The following is an 11069-nucleotide window of genomic DNA, read 5'->3' on the forward strand; positions in this document are numbered from 1 at the left end:
TGAGTCAGTGATCCAGCTTGGCCTGGGAATCTGGGTAAACTCTCCACTGGCTGGAGTCGTACAGGTACAAAGGATGATGTTTGTGGTTGTTGGCAGGTGAGTCATCTTAGCTCCAGGACATCTCTGCAGGAATTCCTCATGGCCTAACCATCTTCAGCTGCTTCATTAATGACCTTGCCTCCGTCATAAGGTCAGAAGTGGCGATATACATTGACTACTATTTTCTAACAGCACCACAGGGCTATGTAAAGCAAATGGACTGCAATGTTCCAAGAAGACAGCTCACCATCTTCTCATGGATATAATAATTGCCAGTAACACCTACATCCCATGAAAACAATTTAAAATAGCTCTTTTGTCTATCAAAAATCTAGGTTTATGCCTAAAACTAAGTTTATATATGTGCTGTGTGCCATACAAGACAGCCAGTACTCTCATAAGTTGGAATAATATTAAAACAAAATACTGGAATACTTTTAAAACTGAATGGCTTGCTTGGCTATTTCAGAAGGCTTTAAGATTAAAGCACACTGCTGTGGGTGTTTTATTTAGTTGTTCATGGATATAGGCGTGGTCATCTGGGCGAGTATTTGCTGTGAATCCCCAATTACCCAGAGGGTAGTTAAGTTAGCCACATTGCTGTGGTTCAGGAGTTACGTGGCGGCCAGATCAAGTAAGGGTGGCAGATTTCCTTCCCTAAAGGACAGTAGTGAACTGGATAGGTTTTATAATAATCGATGAGTAGATTCAGTGCTGTTGACCACAAAACAGCTTTCAATTCCAGATTAAAGACATTTTTGGCTATGAGACAGGAATGCATATCCAGCCATTTTCTCACCAACTTCTGCACACATGACCTCATACAGACATGACAGTCTCAGCCTCCTGAACTTTTTCTTACACGTGCATAGTACTCGCATACTCTCATTTGTGTGCGTGCACATTTCTCACACAATCACACACACGTGCATGTACACAATCCCAGTTGCACATAGATGGGCAGTCATGCTCAAACTCCTATTCAGGTTCCCACATTTACACACCTACATGGTACACACGCTGAGTCAGGAACACAGAAGCATACATGGGAATTTCTGCATTCATGTACATTGTCTTTCACACCCTTCCATGCTCACATACACTCATGTTCAAATATTAATAATTAACATACTTCAACCACACTTTTGTTCACTAACTTTCTCACACCTTCAAACAATCACACACTGCACTTACACACATACAAATTTTCACATGGACATTCTACTCTCATGCAATTCTGTGATTGGCTGTTCCTCGATTTGAGGGTGAACTTTACCAGGGTTGCTGGTTTCTGCCATTACTTTTAAGTGACTGAGAAAGCTAATTTTTGATCCATATGTCATTTGACAGATAAGGACTGATGACCTAGGAGGTTAAGAGCAGAATTTACTTTCTTTCCTTTGCTTGTCTGTCACCTCTCGGCCTCATTAAGACATTGAGACTGATCCAGTTGGATAAATGAGTTGTTGCCCCCCAGTCATTACTGTCAGTGCTGCTGTGATGAGATATCACGTGTCTTTGTGGTGATCTCTTTGTCCTCCGAGGTGGGCATTTAGGAGTTTAGAAAACGAGACTGCCAGGAATGGTGGCTGTCTGATTTGCAGAGTGCCAGGTTGATGATCATCGATCCTATAGCAATTTTGATTGAAATACTGTGGAGCAGGTTTTGAGAAGCACTGACTCGGTGATCCTCCCACAATCCAGAAGATGCAGTGAAGGCACTGCTGGGGGAATCTTTGTTACATAAACCATAGAAACTGTACAGCACAGGAACAGGTCTTTTTGCCCACAATGTTGTGCTGAACATGATCCAAATGATCATTCTGCCTGCCCTTGGCCCATATCCTCCCACTGTGTGATAGATACACTGTCCAGTTCTCACGGCAGCACGGCAATGTGCTCTGTACATTAGACCTTCTGTTGACTGACAGTTAAAACACTTGCTGCTGTAGTTTGTTGAATGTGAGATAGTGCCCTTAACCCAGTGTTGGATCTCCTCCTCCTGAGCAAAGGCTGCTGCCAAGATCTGGGAAATGTTCAATATATTCCCAAATCCCTCTTTCAACATGTGTGAGAAGTGCAATATTTGTCTGACCAGTGCTGGGCTGATATTCATACCTAAACATCTCCATCTAATACACACCCACATGAAGACACACCTACATATGCACAAACACCCCTCCAACTCTCTCAGGGGCCCTCACCCACCCCTCCAACACTCTCTCACACACACCTCCGTCTGTCTGTCTGTCTGTCTCACACACCTCTTTTTCCCCCCCCCCCCCCCAACTCTCTCACACACATGATGCAGAGGTGCCAGTGTGGGACTAGGTGAACAAAGTTTAAAAACAGGTTTATTTGGAAGTACAAGCTTTTCGAGCTGCCTGATGAAGGACTAATAACCCGGTCAAAACATGTCGTGCTGGGAAAGGACAACATCCAAGGAGCAAGAGAGTCAACGTTTCAAGCATAAACTTTTCATCAGGAATGTATCCCTCACTCTCTCCTGGACTATAATCTGGTGCTGTGATTTTTTCCATCTCTCACACACACTCACCATCTTTCACACATCCCTCTAACTGTCCCTCTCTCTCTCTCTCTTGCACACCCCTCCAATTCAAAAACACACATCCCCAACCCTCTCACACCCAAATCATATATTTCCCCACAACTCTCAAACACCCAAACAACTTACACATACACGTGCAAACCTCTGACACACCAACCTAAAACTCACCCTAACCCTCACATATGTCCAACTGTGTGCACACATTCCTCCAGTTCAAACACATACACACAAACACATAGCCCCTGACTCTGTCACAGGCACTCACTCTCACGTGGCCCACGTATTCATACTTGGAACATGGAGGGCTATTTCCAAATAGAGGTTACTTCTAGAAGGCAGTGCAACAATTGGCCTTCTGTCAATCTTACAACGGCCATGCGATTAAAAGATATTTTCCATTACCTCATCGATGGTAAACAGACAGAAAGCAATTTGTTCCCAGGATTTGGAGATACCACATTCGTACAAACAAGCAAAGATTCCCATCCCATCAAGGTACACCAGGTCAGAGTAACCACTAGGTCCAGCCTGGATGATCCATGGACCATACCATTGTTTAGGTTTCAGGGGCTTCAGGTTGATGTAGACCCCCAGGTTAGTCCGATTGCGTTTGTGATAAAAACAGCAAGGTTCGCCTGTTGGGTGGGTGTACAGGAGCCAGGACATCTTAACCACTGTGCCAGTCTGCCCAGGTTTGGACTTGCTGGATGAAAGGGTGACTGGGTTTGAGTGATGGAAACTCACCACGCTGCCCTGACAGCCATCCCTCGATTCTGGCAGTCCCTGCGCGAAGCGGACAATTTCAAAGTGGTCGGGGTCCACGCTCAATGCTTCCATTCTGTGCCGCCTTTGTGTTCGGGCATTACAGTACAGTAGATGGTAGCTGTCAGTGATGGTAATCTCTGCCAACTCACACTCCACTGCTGGGCACTCCGTTATTGGTTCTGCCAGTTTCCAGTTGTCTCCACTGTCGTCACTGTAGAAGTAGAAAGAGTGCGGGCGTGTGAAGAATTTAGGTGGGATCAGGCAGCATCTCCGGCTGATGATGTAGGCATAGGCAGGGACGATGAGCCTCCCTTGTTGTGTCTGCACACCGTGACCAGGTCCCACCGCAAAGGTGGCCCATTTGTAGAGCTGGCTGTCGAGGACTGTGTCAGTCAGATCTGTCGGCTGTGTCCAGCTGGCTCCAGCATCTCGACTCAGCACATAGCACAGCCTGGCCACGTTCTTACCCCACCAGATCTGTTGCTGCTCTGTGACACCGGCCTTGACGCAGGTGAAGAACAAGTAAATCACTCCAAACTTCCGCTCGTACACTGGGCACGGGTTCATTGTCCGATACCCAGGCAGCATGGCCATCTTCAGTGGTATCATGTCCTCCCACTAGGAACCAAAAACACAACAAGATCAGACGCAGCTCTTTCCACAGACGGTGCAGAGGTAAAGTGGGCTGAAGCAGTCAGGATTGAGCTCAAAGGAGTTTGGCTGGGGATGGGATACAGTTGGTTAATCTGCCACAGCCAGCACTGTTATCACAGGCTGTTGTGGGCACATTGCAACAATCAGTGTCAATCTTTTCCACAATAAACTCCAGCAGCTGCCATTCACCCACATTTCTGTCAAATTCACAATTCCCCGAATACACCCAACACCAGACATATCTCTCCACCCTCCCCGTCTCATTCTTAACCCCCAGCCTCCAATCTCTCTCTTCCCAGGCCAATCAATCTCAGTTTCAATTCTGATCTCACAAATTCCATCTCCTAATTTCTATTTTCTCCGATGTCTTTGTCTCCCCTCACTCATTTCTGATCTCTCTCCTCTCCAATCTTTCTTATTTTGTCACTCTCTCTCACCTCTCTCTTCACTCTGATCTCCTTCTCTCTGATTACTACAATATTCTCCTTCTCCAATCCCTCTCCTCACCCTTCCCGTGATCAGTGTTCCTAATTCCCAGTTCCCTCATCTGCTCGTTATTGTTGAGGGAGGACAGGGAAGGTATTTATGTGAGGTTTTGTGGGGGATGCTGTCTATGGGGTAAACAGGGATTGAAACCCAATTATATCAAAGACAGATTGTTAAATTAGTACTTGTGTGTATTAACTGACCTCCTACGCCATTGCTTAAGGAATCTGGAACCACAATGGGATTTTTAATGTGAGGCCATTGCTCAGGTTTAACCCAAGGGGCACTGGCCTAAAACATGATCCTAACAAGATTGGCATTCATTGCCCTTCTCAGTTACTCTGAAAAACTGGGGATGAACCTCCTTTCACATGAACTGCAAAAAAAAGTGTCACTTCATGGTGTTAAAACTTGAGTTACGGAATGCCAGGCAGGGTAAGGGTAGGAACCTGCCTCACCCCGGTGGGGGGAATAAACTGAGCCAGGTTGATTTAATTTTTTTCAGGACAAAGCCAGCCCATATTTTGTAACTGCTCCAGTCGTCAGTCTGAGGATGATCGCTGCGTTTTTGGATATTTAGTGAGCTAAGAAATTTCAGGGTATACTTTGGAAATTTTAATTTTTTAAAAAAGGGATGTAGAACCAGTTGATAAGGTAAACATTTTCTGCCAGTCTCAAGTCAGCCTTAAGCAGGTGACGGTGAGTCCCACAAAGTCACTTCCGAACTGTTCAACTGTTCAATGCTTTAGACACACACATAGACCCATGAGGTAAAAACAATAACTGCAGATGCTGGAAAGCAAATACTGGATTAGTGGTGCTGGAAGAGCACAGCAGTTCAGGCAGCATCCGCTGCTCGTTGGATGCTGCCTGAACTGCTGTGCTCTTCCAGCACCACTAATCCAGTACACACACAGACCCAGGCTGGGAGAGGGACAGCAGCTATCCTTCCCTGAAAACTATCAGTGAACCAGCTTCTGAGATCAGATTTTTATTTACAGTTTTTTAAAACCGAATTCAATTCTTAAACTGTCCACAGGGGGTTGTGCCCAGGCTGACTAAACTAAAAACAAATCCATCCAAGCCACCATGTTTGACTTGGTGGCAGGAAACTTCATGGAGTCAATATTGAGGACTCCCAGAGCGACTCCCTCACTAACTGACTACCCCTGTGCCACCATCTCTAATGGTTCTATCCTGCCAGTGGGACAGGACATATGCAGGGATGGGGTGTCTGGGCATTGGCTAGAAGGTATGATTCTATTCAATCCATTTTTTCTCTTTGTTTCAAAACATTCCTGTGCCATTTTGAACTAATTAAGACACCATCTTTTCTTTTTTCCTTTATTTACACCTGGAGAGTCCTTGACACTGATTCAGCTCCCTCAGAGCCAGCTCTCTGAGTCAACAGCACGTGTAACACTCCTGTTTAGTCATTTTTTCCCAATTTCCACCCCCAGGAAGAAAGGAAACACCCAAATGGTCAGTGACAAGCAGTGCCCTTCACATTAAAGGACAATGCTGTGTGATCAAACAGTGAAGGGGAGGACAGGGGTTAAATCAAAATAGAGTTGGAGGGGGAAATAATGCACTCCACTCCCTGTGGCGCCCACCTCTCCCTGAACGACTCCAGGGTGTTGGTGGACACCGCGTGCTCCTTCTCCAAGGACACCCGGACTCTAACGTAATCGCGGAAGAGGGGCAGGCAGTCGGCCCTAACAACCCCCTCCACGGCCCGCTGCCTGGACCTGTTGATGGCCAGTTTGGCCAGGCCCAGGACCAGACCCACGAGGAGGTCCTCGGACCTGCCCTCCCTCCTCTGTACCGGGTGCCCGAAGATCAGGAGTGCAGGACTGAAGTGCAACCAAAAAACAGAGGGAGGTTTTTTTACAAAATCAAAAAGGGAGTGCAAACGCCCACACCCAATATATACATGGTCCACGGACTCCACAGCTCCACAGAACAAGCAGTTGGGCTGGGAGTCCGTGAACCACCGCAATCTGCGGTTGCAGGGGACTGCTGTGTGCAGCACCTTCCACCCCAGATCCCCGAGAGAAAGGGGGAGGACTCCCGCGTAGAGAGCCCTCCACTGGGGATCCCCACCGCCCGGTGGCAAATGGGCACGCCAAGGCGTGTCCGGGCGGTGGATGAGGGAGATGATTAAGACACCATCTTGATTGTGGATGATGCGTACCTTCACTGTTCCTCTGATAAACAAGCCTCTCCTCATCACCAGATGCTTTGCATCCACATCGTGGAATGATGCTCGTTCCTCTGCAAAGGCTAAAAACGTGTTGTGTTCCTTGAGGTAGAGGAGTGAGGGGATGCGGTACACAGTACCCTTCTTCCTCTTAAATAAGGTAATTCTACTTGGGTGTTGGTCAGCTGGCATAATTACGGCCCTACAACAAACAAAACAGAAAAAGAATACTTTTTGCATGTTTAAAATGTGTCAGTCAGCAATTAAAACGATACAGGCTACTGCCTCAGAAAAAGTCTCCATTTGGCTCTTTCAATCTGCTTATCAATTCTCTTGCTCTTTAACTGTTATCAGCCACTATCACCAGGAAGGAGCTCTGGAACAGATATCATGCGCACGGCGACCTGCTCCATGACCAGTTTGTTAGAAACAAAATTCAATCTAATTTAGACGAGGCCACCCAAACTGGAAACAAGACAATTTATTCTATGATCTCGCAAGAAAGGACCCCAATTGCAGAAAGCAATTGAAGTGATGATTATTCAAACTACTACACAGTTATACTTTTGAGCTGCGTGAGGTCACCTCTCCCGATCCTGCATTACCCAATCTCTCTTAGTATTTTGCCTCTGCCCATCTATGCTCCACATCCATTGCTCCCTTCCCCAGGTTGGCAACCTTCCTCTCTCTAAGTGCTGACACACACATTATTTTGTCGACAGTACATGTAGATCTGGTTTAACATTTTGTATCAATTCTGCTGGTACATTCCATCCTTGGCCATTTCATTAACTTGTATCATTTTGTATAGCCCAAGCATTTTGGTTATTTCAGCTTTTTGCTGAAAACATAATTTTTAAAAAGAACTTATTTGCTATAATAATTACACACCAAAGTTAGTATTTAATTAACCACAATTATACACTGAAAAGTAGAGATACTCTTCCCTAAATACTTGCAGAGTTAATAGTTCTCTTGCTGTATGCTTTTTCTATATCTGCAAAAACAACACTTTTCCTCATTACTAATAAGTTTAACACAGCAACAAAGACACCTTCACATCACAATATAATGTAAAGGTTCAGCGCTGAGCGAGCACCACACATGCACACAAATGATCTGGAAGAGGGCATTGTTGGTCTGATCAGTAAGTTTGCAGATGACATGAAGATTGGTGGAGTAGCAGAAAGCATAGGGGACTGTCAAAGAATACAGGAGAGTATAGATAGACTGGAGAGTTGGGTGGAGAAGTGGCAGATGGAGTTCAATCCAGACCAATGTGAGGTGATGCATTTTGTGAAGTCTAATTCTAGAAAGAACTATACCGTAAATGGAAAGTTGATGATCAGAGAGATCTGGGAGTGTAGGTCCATTGTACCCTGAAGGTGGCTGCACAGGTGGATAGAGTGGTCAAGAAGGCATATGGTATACTTGCCTTCATTGGACGGGGTATTGAGTATAACAAGGTAAAAACAATGACTGCAGATGCTGGAAACCAGATTCTGGATTAGTGGTGCTGGAAGAGCACAGCAGTTCAGGCAGCATCCAAGTAGCTTCGAAATCGACGTTTCGGGCAAAAGCCCTTCATCAGGAATAAAGGCAGTGAGCCTGAAGCATGGAGAGATAAGATAGAGGAGGGTGGGGGTGGGGAGAAAGTAGCAGAGAGTACAATGGGTGAGTGGGGGAGGAGATGAAGGTGATAGGTCAGGGAGGAGAGGGTGGAGTGGATAGGTGGAAAAGGAGATAGGCAGGTCGGACAAGTCCAGGCAAGTATACTGAGTATAACAGCTGGCAGGTCATGTTAAAATTATACAAGAGCTTGGTTCGGCCACATTTAGAATACTGTGTACAGTTCTGGTCGCCTTTGGAGAGGGGGCAGAGAAGGTTCACCAGGATGTTTAGATTAGATTAGATTAGATTACTTACAGTGTGGAAACAGGCCCTTCGGCCCAACAAGTCCACACCGCCCCGCCGAAGCATAACCCACCCATACCCCTACATCTACATCTACCCCTTACCTAACACTACGGGCAATTTAGCATGGCCAATTCACCTGACCTGCACATCTTTGGACTGTGGGAGGAAACCGGAGCACCCAGAGGAAACCCACGCAGACACGGGGAGAACTTGCAAACTCCACACAGACAGTCACCTGAGGCGGGAATTGAACCCGGGTCTCTGGCGCTGTGAGGCAGCAGTGCTAACCACTGTGCCACCGTGCCGCCCAGCTTAGAATGTGCTAGCTACGAAGAGAGGGTGAGTAGGTTAGGATTGCTATCATTAGAAATAAGATTGAGGGGGGACCTGATTGAAGTTTACAAAATCATGAAGTGTGTAGACAGGGTGGATAGAGACAAGCTTTTTCCCAGGGTGAGGATTCAATAACGAGAGGTCACCCTTTCAAGGGGGGATACACGCGGTAAGTCCTTCACACAGAGGGTGGTGGGCAATTGGAACGCGTTGCCAGCAGAGGTGGTAGAGACAGGCACGATAGATTCATTTAAGATGCGTCTAGACAGATGCATGAGTCAGTGGGGAGCAGGAGGATACAGATGCTTAGGAATTGATCGTCAGGTTCAGACAGTACATTTGGATCGGCTCAGGCTTGGAGGGTCGAAGGGTCTGTTCCTGGGCTGTAAATTTTCTTTGTTCACTATCGGAGGGTCAGTGCTGAGGGAGCTCCGCACTGTCGGAGGGTCAGTGCTGAGGGAGTGGGCACTGTCGGAGGGTCAGTGCTGAGGGAGCTCCGCACTGTCGCAGGGTCAGTGCTGAGGGAGCGCCGCACTGTCGCAGGGTCAGTGCTGAGGGAATGCTCCTCTGTCGGAGGGTCAGTGCTGAGGGAGTGCCGCACTGTCAGAGGGTCAGTGCTGAGGGAGTGCCGCACTGTCAGAGGGTCAGTGCTGAGGGAGTGCTGCACTGTCAGAGGGTCAGTGCTGAGGGAGTGCCGCACTGTCAGAGGGTCAGTGCTGAGGGAGTGCTGCACTGTCAGAGGGTCAGTGCTGAGGGAATGCTCCTCTGTCGGAGGGTCAGTGCTGAGGGAGTGCCGCACTGTCGGAGGGTCAGTGCTGAGGGAGTGCCGCACTGTCGGAGGGTCAGTGCTGAGGGAGCACCGCACTGTCGGAGGGTCAGTGCTGAGGGAGTGCCGCACTGTCGGAGGGTCAATGCTGAGGGAGTGCCGCACTGTCGGAGGGTCAGTGCTGAGGGAGCGCCGCACTGTCGGAGGGTCAATGCTGAGGGAGTGCCGCACTGTCGGAGGGTCAGTGCTGAGGGAATGCTCCTCTGTCGGAGGGTCAATGCTGAGGGAGTGCCGCACTGTCGGAGGGTCAGTGCTGAGGGACTGCCGCACTGTCAGAGGGTCAGTGCTGAGGGAATGCTCCTCTGTCAGAGGGTCAGTGCTGAGGGAGTGCCGCACTGTCGGAGGGTCAGTGCTGAGGGAGTGCCGCACTGTCAGAGGGTCAGTGCTGAGGGAGTGCCACACTGTCAGAGGGTCAGTGCTGAGGGAGTGCCACACTGTCAGAGGGTCAGTACTGAGGGAGTGCCACACTGTCAGAGGGTCAGTACTGAGGGAGTGCCACACTGTCAGAGGGTCAGTACTGAGGGAGTGCCACACTGTCAGAGGGTCAGTGCTGAGGGAGTGCCGCACTGTCGGAGGGTCAGTGCTGAGGGAGTGCCACACTGTCGGAGGGTCAGTGCTGAGGGAGTGCCGCACTGTCGGAGGGTCAGTGCTGAGGGAGTGCCGCACTGTCGGAGGGTCAGTGCTGAGGGAGTGCCACACTGTCGGAGGGTCAGTGCTGAGGGAGTGCCGCACTGTCGGAGGGTCTGTACTGAGGGAGTGCCGCACTGTCGGAGGGTCAGTGCTGAGGGAGTGCCACACTGTCAGAGGGTCAGTGCTGAGGGAGTGCCACACTGTCAGAGGGTCAGTGCTGAGGGAGTGCCACACTGTCAGAGGGTGGGGGCGGGTGTGGGGGGGGGGGGGGGGTGGGGTGAGGGGGTTGTTTCTCTCACGTCCGCCTTTACCTGCAGCTCCGCGGTTCCCGAGCGACGCCGCAGCACACCTGAGCGAACGGAGCATTCGCGAGCCGCGGGGCACTCTGGGAGTTGTAGTCCTCACTGTTTCCAATGAGTAACCTTTCATTGTAACATTGTCCCGCCTGCTCCTGGACTCTCCCAGTAACCTCTCAGGTCACCTCTCATTCCTCTAAATCCTACTGTGATATGGAGGAGCCCAAGTTGGACAAGGCCCAAAATCTCACAACAGCAGGTTATAGTCCAAAGGCTTTATTTGATAACACTCTGACTAATACCCTCATCAGCTGTTAATCAGAGGAAGACCATATAAATTGTGTGTCTAAAGAA

General features: G+C 48.6%; 1 protein-coding gene across 2 annotated transcripts; it reads right to left on the reverse strand.

Annotated features, from left to right (window-relative positions):
* Positions 1–2356: 2356 nt before the first annotated feature.
* Positions 2357–10757, reverse strand: LOC140480976 (sialidase-3-like). 2 transcript variants are annotated; one of them, XM_072576582.1, is made up of 3 exons: positions 10731–10757; positions 6708–6915; positions 2357–3991 (listed from the first exon to the last, which is right to left on the reverse strand). In XM_072576582.1, the coding sequence occupies exons 2-3, from the start codon at positions 6903–6905 to the stop codon at positions 2990–2992; spliced, it is 1200 nt and encodes a 399-aa protein (XP_072432683.1). In that variant the 5' UTR covers positions 6906–6915; positions 10731–10757; the 3' UTR covers positions 2357–2989. The 2 variants fall into 2 exon arrangements, with proteins under 2 accessions (XP_072432683.1, XP_072432682.1); XM_072576581.1 differs by lacking the exon at positions 10731–10757 and having other exon boundaries at positions 6708–6984.
* Positions 10758–11069: the final 312 nt, after the last annotated feature.

This window comes from Chiloscyllium punctatum, chromosome 9 (assembly GCF_047496795.1).
Source record: "Chiloscyllium punctatum isolate Juve2018m chromosome 9, sChiPun1.3, whole genome shotgun sequence".
Lineage (NCBI taxonomy): Eukaryota > Metazoa > Chordata > Chondrichthyes > Orectolobiformes > Hemiscylliidae > Chiloscyllium > Chiloscyllium punctatum.